Below are 24,744 nucleotides of genomic sequence, written 5' to 3'. Positions count from 1 at the left end.
CTAGTGATCCTGTCTGCAACCTCAGCAGGTTGATTTCAGGGTAGCCGCCAATTTTAAAATCAATATAAAGCCAGCCTGTTTAAAATCAGGCTTGTTCAGTTGAGTGGAGTTTGTGCTGAATTTAAGACTAGCTACCTTCTGCACCATCTTATGCACCAATCTATACACACACAGAGCTAACTGGCAGAGGACCACCTTTAAACAGCTAGGCTTGACATTGATTCTGAAGTCTGCTGATCCTTTGAGTGGAGGGGAGAGAATATTGTCTTTAACATTCCTCTGTAGCTAGGGGAAAATAGGCTATTTGAGAAATAAAAAAAATTGGAGTGCAGATAAACGAGTTGGTATTGTTTTGTAAGAAATGATAACTGCCAAAGAAAACCAGGATTATAAAATGAGTTTTGCTTTTACAGTTAGTTTATAAATGGTTCACTGGTTTATGATTGTTTTAGTTGTATTTGAGTTGCTGCTGCACAGTAACTGATTAGAGGAAGAAAATATTCAATACATTTCAAAATTGTACAAGTTGACAGTTCTGCCCTCTGCCTTACTTAGAGAATAAGGCCAACCAAACTGAATATTTGTAAGCTCATATCACAAATTGTGTGGGTGGAAATCCCTGAGCATTATTGATATTCCCTCACATACTAGGTCCACTGCATTATTAAAGACTGTAGTATTGTATTTCAGGACAAAAAAGTAAAATCCAAAATTCACATTTTGCATTGAGGAGAGAAACATTCTTTAGTCCATACACTAACTGCATTGTTTTGTGTCAAACTCCACTTTAAGCTTGTAATCCTCCATAAAGAAAAAGTTTCACAGATAGGAAGGTGTTGAAATTTGCAAACAACATTCAACACGGTTAAAGTAAACTTCAGCAATAGCTGAGAATGTGAGCAAATATAGCATTCACACCCAGAATTTTCACTAACCAATAAACACTTGCCAAGTGAAACAAGAGGAGCTAAGTGTTCTTGTTGACTATCAGATCCTTAAGTCTGTCCTGCTCAAATGTCCAAAAGGATTGTGCAAAGTTTTGCATTACTGAAAGATAAAGTCATTCACTGGCATTTGTATGTCAGTCTGTGGGTTTGCTCAGGGTTCCTCAAATTTGAAGTATGTCACAGTTGGCTTCCTGGGTGATATAAAATTGAACAGCTGATTCTGTATTCAGCAAATCAACTCAGATCCAGACTTCCTGGCTACAATACACAGCTCCAGGAATTATACTCTACATTCCACAGATATTCCATTTAGGCAGCTTCGATTGCACTAGTTTGCTACATCTTCATGCATGGTAGGAAATCTGACTAAGGGAAATCTGACTAAGGGAAATCAAGAATAAACAATTCAATTCTTGAAAACGCTTGGAATTTAAATTAACACCTCAATAAGAAACACTATTTTATACAATAATTTGGGGAATTTAAAACAATCACATGCAGACATACTAATGGTGATAAAAACATGATTATTTTACATGGGTGGGGTTCAGAAGCTGCAAGATACTTTTCTACAGAATTATCTGTCACATGTACATATAAGCAAGGAAACGTAGGCAATTTAGCTCCTCAACTCCTTCAGCCATTCAATGAGTTCATCGCTCATCAGTGGCTTAATGCCATATGCCCACTTTGCTCCCATAACCCTTAACACACCTGATTAAATCAAAGAAAGATTTCTGTTAAAATTAATTGAACAAGCATCAACTGCTATTTGTAGAAGTGTTCCAAACTTCTGCCACCCTTCAGTGCAGAAGTGTTTTCTAACATCACTTCTCAAAAGTCTGGTTCTAATTTTAAGGTTATGTACCCTAGTCCTAGATTCCCCAACCAGCAAAAATAGTTTCAGTCCATCTGCCCTATCAGGTCCCCTTAAATGGTCTAACCAGGACTTTGCATAGCTGCAGCATTACATTTAAGCCCTTGTCTTTTACTCCTCTGGATATAAACGGTCAATATTCCATCTGCCTTTGGATTTTTTTTTGCCCGCCCAAGACATTTTATCTCCCAAGTCTCTTTGGACCTCCACTGCTTTTAGCTTTTCACCATCAGAATATGCACTGATCAAGCCTTTTTAGATCCCAAGTGGATGATTTCACACTTGCCTGTACTGAAATCCATTTGCCAAAGTTTGGTCCATTCACTTATTCTATTACATCTTTGTAATTTTATGCTTCCAACTAAACTGTTTATAACATTGCCTACTTTTGTCATCAGCAAACTTGGATATGTGGCTCTCCCTTCCATCATCTAAGCTATTAATAGAATGAATAGTTGACAACCCTGTCGGATACCACTATTCATTTTTTAAAAATCTAAAACAGTATCAAAACAATGTACCTTTACATAAATAGGCCACAGATTGGGTGTTTTTGTTGTTTTTTTTTTAAATTCTTTCACGGGGTGTGGGTGTTGCTGGGTAGGCCAGCATTTTTATTGCCCATCCCTAATTGCCATTGAGGTGGTGGTGGTGAGCTGCCTTCTCAAACTGCTACAGTCCATGTGGTGTCGCAACACCCACAGTGCTGTTAGGAAAGCAGTTCAACGACAGTGATGGAACAGCAATATAGCTCCAAGTCAGGATGATATGTGCCTTGTAGGGAAACATGCATCTGCTGCCCTTGTCCTTCCAGGTGGTAGAGGTCGCAATTTGGAAGGTGCTGTGCAAGGCTGTACCATTGAAACAATTCATGGATCCAACCAAACACAACATAGGCAGTGTCATTGCTGCTGCTCTGTGCTTATGGCCAGGTTCACTCATTATCTAAATATAACGTCAAAGTGAAACTGCAATCATAATGTCAAAGTGAAACCACAATCACATCTATTTATCTCTTGCACTATCCTTGTGGAAAAAAGGTAAACATTTTGGTTAAAATGTTATACTCATATCATAGTATTCTGATTAGATCCACTATCCGTACTTGTCTCTCAAATACCAGTCCGTTTATAGTTCCAACTACAATGCAATTTTATATTTGGTCAAAATCAGCTCTGCAACTGAAGAAAATAAACATTTTAAATTCAAAACAACTTACAGATTTTGCTCCAAAAATAGAAATGCTGGAAACGCTTGTATAATTTTCAATCGGCATTTTGTAGTAAAATGTTCAATTTACTTTCAAATTGAATTACACGTGCAACTAAATTTTCACTAATTCAATACCTTACATCTGGGGCCAAAACGGTCCAAACTGCAAACTTTCCAGAATGATGGAGAGAGAAAGCAAATGCTGCCACGTGTATTAAAAAGTATTTTAAAAATCCATGCGCATGTAGAATAGTTCCCACCAAATTTATGCTACCTTTGTTTGACTTCAAAATACAATTAAATTCCATAAAGCATGACCGTCAGAACTGGCTGCCTGTTTTGGTTTTATTTTCCCTTACCCCCTTCCCCTCTCATAAAAGACATCAAACTCTTTGTGGGTATATTCCATGGGCACTGAGTGTTCTCCAGTACTTCATCCAAATAGCCATTCCTCATGTGAGCAGGGACAATAACTGATGACAGGGTATTTAACACAGCAAAGCAACCCAGCTGAGCCTGATCCAACTACCACAAAGCACAGGTTGCTGGATAGCAATTGGAGTGGAAACTTGCTGATTTTCACCTCACTAACCCAGGGGTATTTAGGCCAATCGTAGCTTCCCTTACTACCAACTGGATGAAGCCAGCTAAATTACCAGAATTAAACTTGAGACTTTCATGGCATGTATGGCTCAACTGCTCATTATTCTCACAAGCTAAGTCACATGAAGAACTCCACTGGCTAGTTTTGTTAAGTCAATTATGTGCTCCTCTTCAACTTATTTCACTTTTTCATTTAAGGAATTAAGTGGTACAGTAACAGCATATTCGTTGATTCCAATCCAGCTTTATTTATTCCACATGATAGAATGGTGACATTATGCACATAATATTTTTTACATTTTTTTCCAGTTAAATTTATTATCTGAAGTAGTACTTTAGGGCCCCTAGAACATCAGCATACCCCAATTGTACTATGAAACAAAACAATGCAAACAGGAGGAGGTGACTATGAGAACCCTTTCATTAAAAAGGTACTTATCCAGCTGCAGTAAAAGATTGCGTTAACAGTTGAATGCATTGCTCTTACTCCATACAATGATTCAAAACCACATGGCATCACATCTGGTATATTGCATACCAACAACATGCAGAAAATAAATTTCTGATGACAGAGTAGCTATGATGGAAATTCATTGTTACTTAGAGAAGAATTGTTTTTAGTTGTTATAACATTGAACAATTGGAGTCACATGAAAATTTACAATAGCCATGATTGTAATGACAAATGTATTCCATCTGAATAAAAAAACTCCTGGCACCTTTGCAGTTATAGTAAGCTCAGGGTTTCTTTTCTGGAATAGGTTGCATATCATAAATGATTTACTTATGGCAGTAATATAAACTATTCTAATTTAATCTTATTTGAAGTGAAAGTTTAGGAGCCAATTTTTCATTACCAATTGGTTTAGGTCCACCTTGAAGAATCGATTGTCCTTGATCACAAGCCTGATACACCCATAATTCTAACAGAATAAAATATCAATGATCGCCAAACCCAGCTACTTCTAAGTGTATGGGTACCTGAGGATTAGCCAACATTACTTATTACTGTCGTCTTTTAATAATATTTGATGATGGCTCTGTATACAAATTTAATATATGCAGTGAAGATAGCAATGAAATCTGAATCGATTGATGAAATTAATGTTTATAAATCTTTCCTACTAAAATGTTCTTACACATCTAATTAGAACTCAATATATTAGTAGTGCCCAGTTGCCAAACTGACCATTGCTATAAACAGAAAAGGATCTTTCTTTCTCTATTATCTGTACTGTGATAACCATTATTGAAAATGCATCACAAATTTGCAGGAAACAAGATATTGGAAATTAACAGGCTTGTGCTTATGCACATCATTTGTCAGAAAACAAACTTGATATTCAGAACAAAAGGAAATGGCAAGTGAATGAGATTCCAGCTCATGCAGGGGCAGGGTGGGGGATCATGGATAGGGTTAACTACACCTGCAATGCTTTTGAGTATCCAAAACAATGCAGGCCGCAGTAACCTGGATAAAGGCCAACAACAGGTTACCTATCCACTCTCAGCCAGGGAACCATGCAGTGAGAATACAGGAAAGAAGGGGCTAGAGATAATGTGAATAGAAACAAGATGACAAATATACAGCCTTTGTTCCTTCTAAGAAGGTTCGTTAATGCAATCATCTCATTTTATGAGCTGAACTATTGTATCTTGTGATGTATCATGATTATCTCCTTGTCTTAATTACTACACACACTCAGGAAGAGAAAAGGAGTGAGGAAGTGAGAGAGAGAGCGCGAGAGAGAGAGAAAAAAAGAGCACAGAGAGAACAGGAGAGAGAAGCAGCAGCTAAAGAGAGCAACCGAGAAAAGATACAAGTAACCATTTAAGCTTTTCTGATAGGGGATAAATGTTGGTGAGGACACCAGGAGCATTCCCTTGTTCTTCCTCTAACATTGCTATTTATGTCTGTCTGAACAGACGGATGGGGCTGGAAGGCAGATTTGTGACTGGATAGGTTTTTTCAGACAGCACAGACACAATGTGCCAAATGGCCTCCTTCCATGCCATAAATATTATGTTTTTTTAAATTTGTTCATGGGATGTGGGCGTCACTGGCTAAGCCAGCATTTATTGCCCATTCCCAATTGTTCTTGTTCAGAGGGCATTTAAGAGTCAACCACATTGCTGTCGGTTTGGAGTCACATGTAGGCTAGACCAGGCAAGGACAGCAGATTTCCTTCCCTAAAGGACGTTAGTAAACCAGATGGGGTTTTTATGACAATCGAAAATGGTTTTTTGGTCATCATCAGACTTTGAATTCCAGATTCTTATTGAATTCAAGCTTCACCATCTGCCATGGTGGGATTCGATCCTGCGACCCCAGAGCATTACCTTGGGTCTCTGGATTGTTTGGTTTAACATCTGATCTAAAAGGTAGCATCTCTGGCAATGCAGCACTTGTTCGGCCTAAATTATGCGATTAAATCCTGCAGTGAGCCTTGAGCCCACAACCTTCTGACTGAAAATGGTAAACAAGTGCTACAACTGAGCCAAGCTGGCATTTAAATCTTATCCTATGGCTTTGTCTACGGTAAAACAATTATAACACATTTGGCTTTGTAAACATCACTACTGTTCCAAGTTCATAATTCTCTATCTGTTGCATGGGCATTTACAATGTTAGCTTATCTCCTGTGAAATTACTCACTGTTTTCAGTCAGAAGATAAACTATTTTATAATGACCGCAGCATTATACAATGTAACATACAATGTACTGTTCTTTCATAAGTGGGAGAGTGTTTATATCTTAGTCCTTTCCTATTAAGTGTAAAGGAATACCCCATAGCAAACTTTTCTGCTGCTAAAATGGAACTTCGTTCATTATTAGCTTCTGCTTTTAGGCCACAAAGTTTGCCTGGAACAAATTTTCTGTCCTTTCAACCTGCTTCCTGTACTCAGATATGATAAACAAACAGACATACGTGGTGATCAATTACACACTAACTGCTGATGCTCAAAGAAACTTGTCTGTGAAAAAAGCTATGATGGCACATGGTCATTGTTATGTTACCTGAGACTTGTTGCTATTTAAAATTATATTTGAGCAGATCAGGTGCAGGTGTGACATACATTGTCCTTGGCATAATACGCTAAACCCACTGGACACAGAATCTTAAGTACCGTATGCAAAATAATTTTGACTACTTTCATTTTCTTTCCTTCTCATTGAAGATCACAAGAACTTTTAAGCACAGGAAAAGTTGTTAGGCCCAACAAACAACTCTTTTCATAGAGTAGCCCCACATCATATCCATATCCTTCAAAAACATGTCTCACGCCGCAACAATATCCAAATTTTCTTCATTCATTTATGTTCTGTTCAGATGTTTGTTGCTGGTTCCACAATGATCAGGCAGCAGGGCTACCAACAGACTATCCTATTACAATCATCACTGTGAATGTTCAACAAAGTCAAAGAAATTTACAGCACAGGAGGACATTCGGCCCATTGAGTCTATGCTGGGTCTCTATGGAGCAAGCCAATCAGTCCCATTCCCCCAGCCCATCCCCGTAGCCCTGCAAGTTTATTTCTTTCAAGTGCCCATCCAATTTCCTTTTGAAATCACCGACTGTCTCTAGGAGCAGGAAATAAACTGTTGAGACTGAGCAGAAATTACAATTAATTATACCTGGCACAAAAGGCTCTCTAGAACCCACATGGTACATTTTATTAGTCAAAAGCAAAAACATTTACCTTAGTAAAATTATAGAAGTTTAATTTATTTGGAAATGGGCTCCAAATTGAGTCGAAGCTTTTAACAGGAAGTAACAGTCATGAGCATAACTTCAAATTATCACAACAGAACAGCAGAATTAAAAAAATCAATTCAGCACGTGATAGGTTTCTACTCTTTGAAACCACCCATTTCCTGAATTCAGCACCCTAATAATAAACGCAAGAAATTAAATCTGTTCATGATGAAGGTTTTACGTAAAATCTGACATGTGAAGCATACCAACCTCCCTGTCCCATATTAAGAAGAAAAATTCACATCCAGTACTCCAAGACACAGCCATCTGTATGAATCCATGATTTTTTGGACTCTTCATAAAATTCAATGGCCAAGCCATTGAAATATTACTCGACTTCAGATGATTTGCTGTAAATTCATTGTGTGTGACTGCTGCAGTTAGCAATCCTTGCTAGCCTGTGATAAAAGATCAGCTGAAAAACATCATGACCTAATCTTTAGAGAACTGTCAGAAAGTATCACAGATGACTGGTTTATATCAGCATTTAGAAAGTTCTTAAGCATTTCAGAATATCATGTCTTCCTTCCTCCACTATCCCCTTTCCTTTAAATTTTAGTTTGAGTGCTGCGTTGGTCTTAAATATGATAGACACTGGAAAAGCAAGCATACATTTACAAGTCAGTACCAGATCTATGATATCCTGATAACACAACAGTAATGTATAAATTGTTTGTAATAGGGATCCAGATGCTCTTTGTCATTTCCAATTTTTCTGCTCCTCTCACATATCTAAGCCAATCTTTCACCATCTCTGAATTTATCTGTTAACCCAAAACAAACCTAACTACATGGCACTGTATCATGCTTTGTTAATCAGGAACAAAAAGATTTAATGAATTAATTATTAATCAATTGGTTAAAACTGGATCAATCTTCACTGGAACAAGTTGCTATACATGGAGTATCGAGGCAATTAATAATATTTGGTTCTTAAAAGTATTTGCTACATATCAAAATTGCTGCACATAACATTAACAACAATCTTTTGCTCAAAGGCTATTTGGAACTATCCTCATGGTGAAGCAATTTTAATTTCAGTTATTATAGGGATAAAATAAATATCACCAAACAATTCTGCAACTTTATGATTCTTACTATGACACACTCCCATCAATAAAAATATGCATTGCCGAATTATATGTGACTTTCCACAATAACTAAAGGAGCAACATCGAGCAACTTCAAACCTTAAACTTACATGATATGCAGCATGTTTAATTTAGTGAAATGTAAACATGCTAAAATAACTTGAATAACTTTACAAGTACAAACTTTTGCAGCAAACCTCAAAGCAAGTACATACTGCCTTTCCAAATTCAAAATATGTAAATAACTAAAAATTATGGCAAGTGTCCTGATAAACACAGGTACCTGCATTAAATACAGCCATATTGCTTGTAAGGAATTCATTTGGCTGTAACTACAAAGACACTTCCATCTGGATAGTTCCAAAATGTTTTGCAAAGAAATAGATCAAAGCACACAAGAAGTAATAGGAGAACTGAACAATAGAATGGATAGGTTTTGATGAGGCACTTAAAAAAGGTAGAGGGAAAGTAGCTAAGTGAAAATGTTGAAGGACGGAGCTCAAAAGGATACTGATAAGCTGAAACCTGCCTCTGAGTAAAGAACAAGAGGGGAGGTAGGGCATACACGATGCCAGAGTCAGAGGACTGTGGGGCTCAAGCTGCGTGTTATAATCTCGCCTATACAACCATAGTTGCAGCATCACAATGGCTTCTCTTCTGCCCCCTGGTGCTTTAGAGTGCCTCATAGTCCTACCTTTGCCCCCCAGCCCCCACCTCTTTCATGCTACCCTGCAACTATACTATCTGGAGACCTGGCACTAAACTCCAGAAAAGCATGTTGTCCAAAACCTTCTGTGGCTTCAAACTTCCCTTTCTCTAAGCCTTTCTAGTAGCGAAAGAAAATGTTCATTCAACTCCAGTCTTTAGTACATCCCCTACTTCCTTTACACCCACTACTGGCAGATTTATCTTCAACTGCCAGGACCCAAAGTTCCAGAATTCCCACCATAAACCTATCTATATTTCATTCTCCTCCTTAAAAGCCCATGACCAAGGCATTAGTCACCCTGTTAAACCCTTTGGGTTGGTTCAGTTTTCGTTCAATTACATATCGTTGAAGGTCTGTGGGACATTTTTCCTACATTAAAAAGGAGTTATATAAATGCAAGTTGTTAACTCTCCCTCCCCACTTCCTCCTCCCTGTCCCCACTTGATCTCACCTTCCATGTCACATTCATCTCTCCATTCTCTTTGTTTGGAACCCTGCAAATGTGCAAAGTGTGTGTAACCTATTCAAATGATAAAGAGAATCTATAGGGCAGATGTAGAGAGCTGTTTGCACTTGGTGGGTAAAATCAAAACGTGGAGGAAAAGGCGGGTGGGGGTGGTGAAAATAATCTTACAATTAGAACCAGATCATTTAAGCATGAAATCCAAAAAAAAGGAATTTTTCACAAAAGAATTTTGGAAATCTGGATCTTTCTTCCATCAAAAGGCTAAAATTCAAATTGGCCCAGCATTCATAAAGATTTAAACCGATAGATTTTGGTTAGATATGGAACGAAGTGAGTGGAGTTGAGGTTCAGATCAGTCATAATTTAACTGAATGGTAGCATAGGTTTGAAGGGTTGAACAGTTTTTCCTGTTCTTATGTTCCTAATCCAGCACATCTGATACTTATGGTGCAATCTCCTCTAGTTTGGGAAGATGAAAGACAGATGAAGTGATCACATTTTAAAATATGGTCCACCTACAAATGCAACTCCTGGTCCCTTACTTTAAGTTCTCACTGCTATCTATTTTTGGTTTTTACACTGTTCCAAAGAAATTCAACATAAATTGGATGGGTTGTGCCTTATCTTTCTATTAGCTACTTCACAACCCTCTGGCCTTAATATCAATTTACTAATTTGAGATTCAATTCTGATGAAAGGTCTACAAATGAAGCATTAAATTTGTCTGTTCCCATCATAGAATTAAATACCTGAGTGTTTCCAACATTTTCTGTTTTTATTACAAGTATTTGTAATTTTGTGCTTTCAGGGACAGGGGAGTCGACTAAGTCAAATAAGACAGAGAAAAGTGTGAATAGGACAAGACGTGACTATGCTAAATGTTGCAAGTTTGCGTTTCCTACACCAGTTCATAATGTGCCTAAACCACTGACGAGCACATGGATTCCAGTTCCCACCATAGATGATGTCTTAGGTCAATGTGCATTGTTACTTTCCTGAAGAAGTTTACTTAACTTTCCCTATTGTTTACACACACCACAGTGAAGGTCATTATTCTGGGGTAATAGTTGCAACTCTATAATTGGATTCAGTCCCCAGGTCAAAAAAAGTTTAATCTGTGTTCCCTTTCTGCTGACTCCTGCTATAATGTGTATATGGGGATTAAGCAAGGACAAGGTTGGATTTAGCTGCAAGGTTCCTACGTTCAAGATTGCTGTTGTCCTTCACTGTGTTCACCCATAAAGAATGGTTGTCACCATAAAATCATACCATTGCTAATCGATGCATTCAGCAAAAGGAGAAAATTAACACACAACCAAAACATATCTAAAAAAAACTATGTAACAACATATTTTTGGGTTATTTATTTGTGCAATTCAATCAGCATAAAGGAAATTCAATCAATGATTTAAAAGCAAAAATGCTGGAAATACTCAGGAGGTCTGGCACCCTCTGTGGCGAGGGAATCAGAGTTAACGTTTTAGGTCAATATCATCAATTATAATGAAAGGTTGAGCAATTCCAGCATTTTCTGTTTAGATTTCAGATTTCCAGCATCTGCAGTATTTTGCTTTTGTAACTTCAATTCAATATTTTAATAATTACCACAGAAAATGAAGCAAACAGAACACAGGTGAGGAAAATTACATCATTGAAAGTTCAAGCTAAAGAAATAAATGGTGTTTTGTGAAAATCCCCACCCAATTACAGTACAATTTAAATAACATTTTCTACATCAGGCATAGTGCATGCAGGACTGTTCAATGTTTCAAGTGTATTACAACCAAATAAAGATGTCAAACAAGATTTTATATTCGAAAATTCAGATCACTAAATTTAACATATGAAATAGTAAAGTTTCTCAATTCCTATCCTGAAGGGAAGAATGCATGGGGTTATCATCCAACAGCCTGCCAATAACTCACTCATATAGCCATCCTTTAGATGGGAAGGTGGACAAGAAGTGTTAGAGAAAATTAAATCACAGAAGGAAACCTAGCTAATCCCAATCCTGTGTTCAGACAAGATGCCTTTACAGCTGTTTGCTGATGTCGCTACACAAGCAGGAACACGTACCCTGGTTGATTTTTTATTGATGGCATATAAAGCCCGGGAAATGTGAACTGTGGTATTGTCATCATTGCCCTGACTGAGATCAGCTAACACTACAGGATGAAATGAACTTCCCAGTCTATATGATGCCATACAATACCACACCATACAATGTTAATCAGGTTTCAAGAAAGTGGAAAAAATTTTTTTACGACAGTCAGCAGAAATGAAGCCATTCAGCTCATGCCCCAGACTTATGGACCAGTAAAAAAGACAATGCAAGGGGAGGCTGGATCTGTAAGCAGCACTGGAGAGAAATCTCAAGTTTAAAATTTCAGCATCAGTAATCAAAATAGTACCATTTTGCTATCCATGTGGTTACTGCAATGATCAGCTCAAAACTAATTTAACTGATGCCAAGCCACAAACTGAGGTGGACAGCCTATTTTATGAGTTAGCATTCTCAGGCAACATTCTGTAGGTGACATTAAACACAATATGTCAATCATTAGTACTGTTGGGTGTTAACTCACTCATTTTTACGTATATACAAAACAGCAGCTGATTTCCACCCTCAATACAAACACACATACGCATGCACAGACACACATGCACTTAAAATTATTAACAGATTGCCAAAATCAAAATCATCCTTGGGAATCTTGATTATCAAAGGGTGCTTTTAGATTACTGATGTTCTGTGACTGTAGATATACAGATTGGTTGCTTTCAACAAGCCAAGATTCAAAAAACCTGTTTATTGCAGCAGGACAAATATGATGGTCTGCTATTCTTATATCAGAATGTCACTTTCTGTGATGTGAATAGGAAGCCAAGCTCAAGTACTTGCTCAGAGTCTTCATATTAACAATGGAGCCCAAATGAACCACATGAAATTCACTCACCCAAAACAGGGCAGAATGTTACCGAAGTAAGAGCAGCTTAAGAGGCTACAACTGTAACAGCAATGTCACTGCACCAAAAGAGAAAGTAAGAAAATCTGCAATTACAGTAAACTGCTACATCAATTGAAAAGTCTTGGAATCCATTAAATATTTTAGAAACTATGACATCTTTTCAGGCATAAAACTCTGCGCTGCGCAGCATTGCTCGTTGCACATTGGAATATTAATGCATTATGCCATGAAGCAAGGCAATGCTGGTTTGATAACTGAGAAGGGCCAGAGATCGATGCGAATCTTTACCAAGAAATTAGGGACTGACCTGAGGTGGAGACACATCATCCCGTGCAGATACATGTAATTATTAGGGCCTGTTATACAAAAATGTGAACTGGCACAGCTCAATATAAGGTGTACATCATTCACTCAAATCCAAAAGCAGAGGGCCAGCATACACTCCTCATTAAAGGATAAATTATCTCAGGAAATAATTAAAAATAAATGCCAACTTGGCTTTTCACATTTGTATTTTGAACACTTCTAGCCTCCAGAAGCTTTCTTTCTGCCTCTCAACATTTTTATTACTCTCACAGAAAGAATGCCACTGCTTTAAACCAATACTTACCGTCTCAAAATAAATTCCAAATGGTCTATATCCATATGTCCCAGCAACCTAGGTTTTAGCAACATTTAGAATAGGTTCTTCATTGTACTTAAAAAAAAAACTCCAGTAAACAAGATCCTTTGCAATACAGTAAAATCCATTTGTTATAAAATCTCATTTTACATGATACCTCGTTCTATCAGGAGCCACAGATTAAGTGTTGTATGAAAACATGAAGTCTTAATCAGAACCTCTGAAAGCACAAGTCCAGACAGATAAAATAGCTCAAATCTGGAATTGCTATATCTCGACATCCTGAAGAGAATTTCAGATGTACAGTTCACACTGAGACAGTGCCATATTGCTGGAAGCACATTCAAATCTGAACAAAGAGTCTCATTTATAGAGGTGCACATCTCCAATGAACACATTTCTGTCTCTGTTTTACACACACACACACACACACACACACACACACACACACAAAGTTTGACCAGTTTAAACCTGTAACATTTTTTGAAAAAAATTCATTCACAGGATGTGGACATCACTGGCAAGACCAGGAATAATCGTCCAAACCTAACTGTCCATGAGAAGATCGTGGTGAGCCATCTTCTTGACCCGCTACAACCCATGTGGTAAAAGTACACCCACTGTGCTGTTAGGGAGTTTCAGGATTTTGACACAGCAACAAGGAAAGAATGGCAATATATATCCATTAGAATGGCATATAACTTGGGGGGGCAACTTGAAGATGGTGGTGCTTCCATGTGTCTTCTGCCCTTGTCTTTCTAGATGGTACAGTTCATCTATTTGGGAGATGCTATACAAGAAGCATTGGTGTGTTGCTGCAGTACATCTTGTAAATGGTACACCACATTGCCATGGTGTGCCAGTGATGGAGGATGGGATGCCAAACAAGCAAGATGCTTTGTCCTGGATGGTGCTGAGCTTCAAGTGTTGCTGGAACTGCATTCATCAAGGCAAGCAGTAATTACTCCATTACACTCTGACATGTGCCTTGTAGATGGTGGAAAGGTTTTAGGGAACCAGGAGATGAGTTGCTCACCACAGAATACTCAGCTACTGATCTGCTTTTGTAGCCACAATGTATGGCTGGCCTTTTTAAGTTTGGAAGTTGATGGTGGGGGGAGGTAGTGGGAAATGGGGAGAAGAGGAATGAGATGATAGTAAAGCTATTAACTTTCAAGAGGTGGTGATTGGACTCTCTCTTGAAGGTGGTTATTGTCTGGCACTTGCATGGCATGAATGCTACTTGCAACTTATCAGCCCAAACCAGAATGCTGATCATGGCTTGCTGCATGTGGGAATGAGATGCTTCATTATCTCAGAATTATGACTGGAACTAAATACTGCAATCACAAGTGAACACCCCATTTCTAGCCTTATGATGGAGGGATGATCATGGATCAAGTAGTTTGAAGATAGCTGGACCTAGGATACTGCCCTGAGGAACTCCTGTTGCAATGTTCTGGTGATGAGATGATTGGCCTCCAACAACCATCTTCCTTTGTGCTAGATATGACTCAAGCCAGTGGAGTTTTCTCTCCCAAATTCCAATTTTACTAAGTTCCTTGAAAGCACATAGTGACAAGTGATGGCAAGGGCGATCACTCCCAACTTACCTCAAACTCAGCTCCCTTGTCCATGTTTGAGATCCAGAGCCAAGTGGAACTCAAACTAAGCATATTTAAACAGGTTATTGTTAGGTGCCTTTTGATAGCAGTCAATAACACCTTCCATCACTTTGCTGATTGACTGTAGGCTAATGGGGCATTAATTGGCTGGATTGAATTTGTCTTTTTTTTATGGACAGGCTATACTGGGCAATATTCCTCATTGTAGACTAGATGCCAACTTTGTAGTAATACTAGAGCTGTTTGGCTGAGACACAGCTAGTTCTGGACACAACTCTTCAGCACTGAAGCCGGGATGTTGTTGGATCCCATAGCTTTTGCTGTACCAGTGCTCCCAGGTGGGTCAGCTAGTTGCAAGTGGGGACAAATGGTGAGCAGATGTGAAACATGAGAAGGAATAAAGCCATTATTAGTTGTATGGATAGACACCTAATCACAAACAGATTGACACCTCTTAAGTATCCCTTGGATCTCATTTCTCCAGTACCAAGTCAGGGGTTATTTGGGAGATTTTATACATGGAATAAATTTCAGCCAAATCCAACCCCCATTTGCAAGTAAAAACATGAGAAGAAAATAAGTATCTCCAATCCAAAGATAGCACCATATTCTCAGCTTCTCTTTGGTTCAGACTTTGACTAGTTCTGGGCAGAAGATTTTGCAGACAAGCCTTGAATGCTTTAGATAACAAAAACAAACATTTCTGTAGATTGTAAATTCTAAAAGTAATAACAACTGCAATTGCTTCAATTTCATGATTTGCAAAACTTAAAACTTTATGCAGGGTATTCGTTTCCACCTCCGGTACTTCTATCTCAATGTTACAAAACACCACACTCCAGTTAAATCAACAATCTAAAATTTCAGATAAAATACATCCATCACACGCAGACAAAAAGATGACAAAATTCACCACAGGCAGGCTGAGTTTATATTTGGTTCTGCTTGTAGTCGCAAATGGAAGACAAAAAAAAAGCAAAAAAATTGGAAGACAATGCACAGTTGTAGATTTTCCTGAGCCTATTAGGTACACCAGAACCAAATATATAGATATGCAGAATTTTCAAGATAGATGGTGAAAATAAGTATCACATTGTAATAAGCTGAATCCACAATTAATGGTAATGAAGAACTAACTTGCAAGGCCACCAAGGGATATGAAACCAAGGTGAATAAATGGAGATAAGACATCGAGCAGCCATGATCTAATTGAATGGCAGAACAGGCTCGAGGGGCTGAATGGTCTACTCCACTCCTGTTGCTGATTCACTTGATTTTTTTTAAAAGTCAACTGAAAGTCTTCAAATTCTGATCCAAAATTGTACAATTCTATAAACAAAATTATTAAATCAGATCGTAAATGCTTGCATTATATCCATACAGTTTTCAGGATTTCTTTTGAATTCAAAAAGCATTTAAAATATTTTCAAATTAGAAACTTAGTTTTGACACAAGGCATAACTAACACTTTGCAACGCAATGAAGGTGTGAAAAAACAATTACTTCAAATGCACTCAGTGGTTTAAAACTAGTAATTTTGAACAAAACTGCATTTAGTTTTAGTAGTATCGCAATTTAAAACAATTTTTATGCTAAATCACAAACTGTTAGTCAGCCCCTTGGAATTGTGCATCCTGCATGTTGTAAGATCCAGTGGGTTTACATTGTTATTCGAAGCAACTTCTGTTTATCCCAATCCCAGGCCTCCTTGCCAATGCGCATGCGCTGGTTGAGTGGCTCAGTCCCAATAGCTCAGGTTAAACTACTTAAGGTTCCTGGTCAGAGCTCTTGCAGGGAAGGTGGTAATGTACAGGAATACTGCATTGGGGTAACGGATTCAAACTGACCTTTAAAACACATCTGAGCAGATACAAGTCTATTACGATAGGTATATGTTCAGTTGGGTCTCTCTTCAGGAATGCGTGTTAAATTATGAATGCTACAAACTACTAATCGCTGCAGGGTATAGGGATTTAAACCCAATTGTATGCCTAAAATTACATTATAAAAAAGATCAGGAACAACCTCTCAATGGGTTTTAAATGCAGCAGGACGTTAGAGCGCAGGAAGGTCACAGCAGTAACATTTACATGCGGTTTGTGGTATTTTTTTTAAAAAATCTCAACAGGAATGAAATTAATCCAGTTTCGTTCTGGACATAGTGTAGTACCATGCACTGATTTAGCTGACAGATTTATTACATCACCAGATTAAGAAAATTCTGAGCAATCTCACTTGCCCACAAACATCCTCTTCCTATTGTTCAGTAAAAGTCTGAACTTGCAATGCAGCCGCCACCCTAGGCAGGTCTGTCACACCTTGCTTTTAGACCGGCAGGATGAAATAAAAACGGGTTAGGTTTACAGGAAGAATATTGTTAGAATTAAAGCATTATCTACAAATCTAACCGTTCACCTGGTGAGCGATTTATCCCATCGAGGTAATTTAAAACTAAATCAAAATGGTAATTTGCTAATAAAGACAAAGACTAATTGCTCTTCCTGTAAATTTTTATACTAATTTTACCACTACTTCGATTAGTTAATATCAAACAGCAAAATAATTTATTAGCATTTCAAAAACTCTATTAAACATGCCACTCCGACAAGTACATTTCGAATGCGACAAATAACGAAACCCGCTGAACCCCAGCAAAATTTCATTCGAATATGAGCACTGGTGTGAAAATAAAAGCACTAGGAACTGTCACATGAATAAGAAAAAAGGCGTCATGAATTTAGGGAGGAATTATGCCCAAACAAACCGAGAATCAAAGCCCTAACAGGACCTGACAGCATCTTTCTCCTTCGCATTTCTGTTTTCAACTTGGAGACATTTGAACAATTAATACTGGATTTGTGCCACTTACAAAACAACAACCTTCTCAGCGATTAATTAACACATCGGGCCAGACGAAAAGGAACAAAAAAATGGAGGGGAGGAGAAAAAGAGAAAATAAATGTACAATTATGGCAAATACATGCCAGTGGTGCTGCGAATGTGAACATTCAAAGGTAAATTTCTATTTCTATCGGTCTGTGAACGCCGGATGCCGGGCGGTAGGTTTCACCTCAAGAACCGGTTATTACATGGGAGAGCTATTCATTACCTTTGTATCTCTCCAAAACGTCCTCGTAGGCCTGAACATACTCCTTCTCCTCGGCGAAGGTGGTCGGTATCTGACCCGGCACATAGCCGGCCATGGTGGCAGTGTTCCCCGGCCGCAATCCTCGCCGCCTCCCCGGTACCAAGGATCGAGTGCGATCGGCCGCTCTCCCTCTTCTTCCCTCGCCGGTTCACAAACACGGAGTTGCCGGGGCTCGCTCCAAACAGCGCTGCGGGATGTGAGTGAAGCTGTGGCGGACTCCGAGTGAGCTTTTCCCCGGGGTGAATCTCCGCCCCGCCGATTCCCTGCTCCTTTTATTTTTTTTTGCTGATGAATGGTTTACTCCCGCTGGCGGATTGTTTGGCAGCGCCGCCCGGAGTCTGACTCACTCTCGCACACAGGCCGACCACATTCCCTAGGAGCTGAGGGAAGCCAGAGCGCCGCCTCTGGGCTCCGGCCGACCCGCTTCCAGGCCGGCCTAGCGCCTCCCCTCGGCTGCGCACAGCACCCTCCGCGCGCGACCAACGGTCAACTCGCGGGGTGGGGGTGGGGGGTGGGGTGTGTGTGTGCGGGTGGGTTGGTGGTTAGGGGAGCCGAACAATCACACTATTATCAAGTAAGATTAGGGAGAGATCAACCAATCACATCACTGTCAAATGAGATTATGCAGCGATCAACCGATTGCATCACTGCCAGGTGAGATTCTGGAGAGATCAACTGATCACATCACTGCCAGGCGACATTCTGAAGAGATGAACCAACCACATCGTGACCAAGTGAGATAACTGAGAATCAACCGACCACCTCACTGTCAACTGAGGTTATGGGGAGATCAACCAATCAAATCACTGTCTAGTGAGATTATGCAGGGATCAATCAATGGAATCATTGCCAGGTGACATTATGGAGAGATCAACCAATCACATCACTACTAGATGAGATTCCGGAGAGATCAACCATCACATCACTGTCAAGCAAGATTATGGAGTGATCAGTCCATCATATCATTGCCAGGAGAAATTCTGGAGCCATCAACTAATTGCATCACTGCCAGGTGAGATTATGGAGAGATCAGCCAATCAGATCACTCTCAGGAGGGATTCTGAAAAGATTTGCTAATGATATTACTGTCAGGTGAGTGTGGAGGGATTGACAAATCAGGTCACTCTCAACTGAGATTATGGAGCAATCAACCAATCACATCACCCAGGAGAGATTCGGGCACGATGGACCAATCACATTACTGCCTGGTAATATTATGGAGAGATCAACCAATCATCAATCTCAGGAAAGAGTCTGGAAAGATCACACATCATTGACACTGATGTTGTAGAGAGATCAACCAATCGCATCACTGTGAAATAAGATGATGAGGAGATCAACCAATCACATCAGTCCCAGTTGAGATCATGGGGAGATTAACCAATCACATCACTGCTAGATGAGTTTATGGGAAGATTAACCAATCACTGTCAAGAGAGATTATGCAGAGGTCAACTAATCACATGACTGCCAGATAATATGGGGATATCAACCCATTATATCACAGGCAGGTGAGATTATGGAGAGACCAACGAATCACATCACTGCAAAGTGACAGTACAGAGAGATCAACCTAGCACATTATTGCCAAGTGGGATAATGGGAAGATCAACCAATCACATCACTGCCAGGTCAGATTTTGAGGATATCAACCAATCACATCACTGTCAGGGAGATTATAGGGAGGTCAACCTATCATATCACTGTCGTGACATTATGCAGCTATTAACCCATCACATTTTTGCCAGTTAAGATCAACAAATCACTTCACTACCAGATCAACACATCACATCACAGGCAGGTGAGGTTATGGGGAGATCAAACCATCACACAGAGGCAGGTGTCATTATGCAGAGATCAACCAATAACATCACTGCCAGGTGAGATTAGGATGAAATTAGCCAAGCATATCACTGCCATGTGATATTATGATGAGATTAACCAATCACATCACTGCCAGGTGAGATTTTGAGGAGATCAATCCATCATACCACGGGATAGATTTTGAACAGATCCAGCAACTCAAAACTGGGCATCCATGAGGAACTGTGGGCCATCAGCAGCAGCACAATTGTATTCAACCACAAACTGTAACCTCAGACCAGGCATACATACCCCCTCACTCTACCATTACCATCCAGGTGGGGGATTAACCCTGGTTCAAAGAAGAGTGCAGGTGAGCATGCCAGGAGCAGCACCAGACTTACCTAAAAATGAGGTGTCAACATGATGAAGCTACAGCCCAGGACTACTTGCATACCAAACAGCATAAGCAGCATGTGTTGTACAGAGCTAAGCCATCCCACAACCAATGGATCAGATCAAAGCTCTGTAGTCCTGCCACATGGAGTCGTGAATGATGTTGGACAATTAAACAACTAACATGAGGAGGAGGCTCCACAAATATTCCCCTCCTCAATGATGAGGGAGCCCAGCAAATCAGTACAAAAGACAAGACTAAAGCATTTGCAACCATTTTCAGCCAAAAGTGCCGAGTGGATGATCTATCTCGACCTCCTCCTGAGGTCTTCATCATCACAGATGCCAGCCTTCAGCCAATTCAATTCACTTCACATGACATCAAGAAATGGCTGGGCAGTGAATACTGCAAAGGCTATGGGTCCTGACAGCATTCTGGTAATAGCACTGAAGACTTGTACTCCAGAACTAGCCACACCCCTAGCCAACCTGTTCCAGTACAGCTACAGCACTGGCATCTACCAATAACATCGAAAATTGTCTGTTGATAAAAAGCAGGACAAATCCAAACTGGCCAATTGTCACCCAATTAGTCTACTCTCGATCATCAGCAAAGTGATGGAAGGTATTGTCGACAATGCAATCAAACGGCACTCACACAGCAATAACCTGGTCACTGTCGATCAGTTTGGGTTCTGTCAGGACCACTCAACTGCTGACCTTATTACAAACTTGGTCCAAACATGGTCAAAAGAGCAGAAGTCAAGAGGTGAGGTGAGAGTGACTGCCCTTGACACCAATTTGACTGAATGTAAATTCAAGGAGACCTAGCAAAATTGAAGTCAATGGGAATTGGGGGAAAGCTCATGTCAATAACCAGCAAGGCCGGGACAACATTCAGGCTTGAATGATAAGTGGCAAGTAACATTCACGCCACACAAGTTCCAGGGAATGGCCATCTCCAACAAGAGAGAATCTAACCATGTTCCCCTTGACATTCAATGGCATTACCATCACTGAATCCCTATTATCAACATCCTGGATTACCATTGACTAGAAACTAAACTGGACCAGCCCTAAGAGCAGGTCAGAGGCTGGAAATCCTGTAGCAAATAACTCACCTCCTGGCTCCCCAAAGCCTGTCCACCGTCTACAAGGCACAAGGTCAGGAATGTGATGAAATACTCTCCACTTGCCTGGATGAGTGCAGCTCCAACAACACTGAAGAAGCTTAACACAATTCAGGACAAAGCAACCCACTTGATTGGCACACCATCCACCATCTTAAACATTCACTCTCTCCACCACTAATGAGCTGTGGCAGCAATATGTATCATATAAAAAATGCACAGCTGTAACTCATCAAGCCTCCTTTGAAAGCATCTTCCAAACACACAATCTCTACCACCTAGAAAGCCAAGGGTAGCAGATACATGGGAACACCAGCACCCGTAAATTTCCCTCCAAGCCACACATTTGGAAATATAATGCCATCCCTTAATCGTCACTGGGCCAAAATCCTGGAACTCCTGACCTAACAGCACTGTGGAGCTACCTACACCACACGAACTGTAGCAGTTCAAGAAGGTGGCTCACCAACACCTTCTCAAGGGCAATTAGAGATGGGCAACAAATGTTGGACTTGCTAGTGATGCCAACATCCCAAAAAGAATAAAAAATATCATTTTACTGCCAGGTGCCAGGGTTCGGGACATCTGCTCTGGGCTTCCATCGTGCAGTGGAAGGGGGGGGAACCAGTTGTGGGGTCCAAATAGGTACCAATCACATAGATAGTACTAGGAAAGAAGTTCTGCTTAGGGAGTATGAGCAGCTAGGGATAAATTAAAAGGCAAAACCTCAACGGTAATAATCTCTGGATTATTACCTGAGCCACAAGCAAATTGGCGCAGGGTAGATAAGAATAGAGAGTTGAATTCATGGCTCAAAGATTAATGTGGGAGAAATGGGTTTTGATTCATGGAGCACTGGCACCAGTACTGGGAAAAATGGGAGCTGTACTGTTGGGACGGCCTTCACCTGAACCATGCTGAGACTAGTGTTCCTGTGAATTGTATAATTAGGGTAGTGGAGAGGGATTTAAACTAAATATTTTGGGCAAGGGATCAAGTGAGGGAAGATGTAATAAATTAAACAGAGAGGGCAAGCCAAGAAAGCAAGGTAACAATAAGAGTAATGATAATCAGAGCATGGTAGGAAGGGTCAGTGTGCTCAAGTTTAGAGCAGCATGTTCTAGAACCAACCAGATAGCACGCTATTCTAGATCTGGTAATATGCAATGAGACAGGTTTAATTAATGACCTCATCGTATAGGAGTCCCTAGGTAGAAGTGATTATAATGTGATTGAGTTTTGTCTTCAGTTTGAGGGAGAGAAGAGAGGTTCTAAGACTAGTGTTTTAAATTTAATTAAAGACAATAAGGGTATGATGATAGAGCTGGCTAAAGTGTGCTGGGAAATTGGGTTAAAGGGTAGATCAGTAGAGATGCAATAGAAGACATTTAAGGAGATATCTCATGACACTCGGCAAAGATACATTCCAGTAAGAAAGAAAGACTATGAAAATGATGCATCATTCATGGCCAACTAAGGAAGTTAAAGATAGTAACAAACTGTAAGAAAAAAGTGTACAATTCCATGAAGATTTGCGGCAGGTCAGAAGACTGGACAGGATATAAAAAACAGCAAAGAATGACTATAAAATAATGAGGGAGAAATTAGAGTATGAGAGAAAGCTAGCTAACAAATATAAAAACATCTAGTAAGAGTTTCTACAGGTATTAAAAAGGAAAAGAGTAACTAAAGTGAGCATTGGTCCTCTAGTCTGGGGAATTAATAATGGGAAATAAGGAAATGGTGGATATATTGAACATATATTTTGTGTCTGTCTTCACTACAGAAAACACAAATAACATCCCTGAAATAATTATAATCAAGAGGTGAAAGAGAGGGAAGAACTTAAAACAATTACAATAACCAGGGAAAAGGTACTCAGAAAATTATTAGACCTAAAGGCTGACAAGTCCCCAGGTCCTGCTGGACTTCATCCTAGGGTCTTAAAAAAAGTGGCTGCTAAGAAAGTAGATGCAATGGATTTAATTTTTCAAAATTCTCTAAATTCTAGAAAGGTCCCATCAGTTGAAAAATTGAAAACGTAACTCCTTTACTCAAGGAAGGAGGGAGACAAAAAGCAGGAAACTGCAGGCCAGTTAGTCTAATATCTAATCTATTATTAAGAAGGTTATAGCAGGGTATTTAGAAAATCTTAGTGCAATCAGTCAAAATCAACATGGTTTTGAGAAAGGGAAATCAAGTTTGACTAATTTATTAGAGCTCTTTGAGGAAGTAACAAGAAATGTGGATAAAGGGGAACTCATAGCTTTGGTATACTTGGTGTTTAACTAGATGCCACATCAAAGGTCACTACACAAAATAAGAGCTCATGGTGTAGGGGTTAACATGTTAGCATGGATAGAGGATTGGTTAGCTGACAGGAAACATAGGGGAGAATTTTCTCCCCATCAGGCGGGCGGGCGCCACCTACGATCGGCTGAGTGCCGCCATTTTATGTGGGTGGGCCAATTAAGGCCCGCCCAGCATGATGCATGCCCGGTAGCGCTCAGTGCTACTTGTGCGGGTGGGGGGAGGAGGGACAGTCAGGGCCTGGAGCACAGAAATCTCCCTGAGGCACGGAGCTGCCTCAAGGAGATTAAGTTCAATTTGAAACATCAAAATAAAAAAAGTTAAAAATTATTTACACATGTCCCCTCATGTGACAGTGTCACAGGAGCTGGGACATGCTTACCAAATGTTTTAAAAATATTTACTAATTTAATAAGCTCTTCATGAAACCTCATCCTGCCTGTGGATGAAGTTTCATGAAAAACGCGAAGGCCGCTTGGGCTCTTCGCCTGCCCGCCAACCTTAAGGTTGGACAGGCAGCCCTGTCAATTTGATTAATTAGTTTATTAATGGCCTTAACCAGCCTTTGAAGTTCAGTGGGCGCGCAGCCAACTCCGATGCGCGCCCGCCAAATGATAGATTGGAATGACACGTGGTGACGTTGGGACGCATGCCCAACATCACCATGCGTCATTTTAAGCGTCGGCGTGCGGGGCCTGCCCGCACACGCTGAACAGAAAATTCTGGCCATAGTGAAGGGATAAATGGGTCATTTTTGGATTGGTAAACAGTGAAGTGCCACAGAGTTCAGTGCTGGGGTCTCAACCATTATCTATATTAATAACTTGGATGAAGGGGCAAAATGTATGGTTGCTAAATTTGCTGATGACACAAAGATAGGTAGGAGAGTAAGTTGCAAAGAGGACATAAGGAGTCTGCAAGGGTATATGGACAGGTTAAATGAATGGGCAAAAAATTGGCAGATGGAATATAATGTGGGAAATTGTGAACTTGTCCACTTTGGTGGGAAGAATAGAAAAGCAACATATTATTTAAATGGAGAGAGATTGCAGAATTCTGTGGTACAGAGGGATCCA

At 39.8% G+C, this 24,744-nt stretch overlaps 1 protein-coding gene across 3 annotated transcripts in view; it reads right to left on the bottom strand.

The window, feature by feature from the left end:
* LOC144695942 (microtubule-actin cross-linking factor 1-like) overlaps positions 1-18,457 on the bottom strand; it is a 554,471-nt gene extending 536,014 nt beyond the window's left edge. For 2 of the 3 annotated variants that reach the window (XM_078567039.1, XM_078567041.1), the window contains exon 1: positions 17,991-18,457. In XM_078567039.1, the coding sequence (XP_078423165.1) occupies positions 17,991-18,084 (94 nt within the window). In that variant the 5' untranslated portion in view covers positions 18,085-18,457. The remainder of the gene's footprint in view (positions 1-17,990) is intronic. The other variant, XM_078567037.1, reaches the window with a different exon arrangement.
* Between the last annotated feature and the right edge of the window lie 6,287 nt (positions 18,458-24,744).

Source organism: Cetorhinus maximus, chromosome 21 (genome assembly GCF_964194155.1).
Source record: "Cetorhinus maximus chromosome 21, sCetMax3.hap1.1, whole genome shotgun sequence".
In the NCBI taxonomy this organism is placed as follows: domain Eukaryota; kingdom Metazoa; phylum Chordata; class Chondrichthyes; order Lamniformes; family Cetorhinidae; genus Cetorhinus; species Cetorhinus maximus.
The sequence above is the reverse complement of the archived record's forward strand: the minus strand, read 5'-3'. Positions and strand labels throughout refer to the sequence as shown.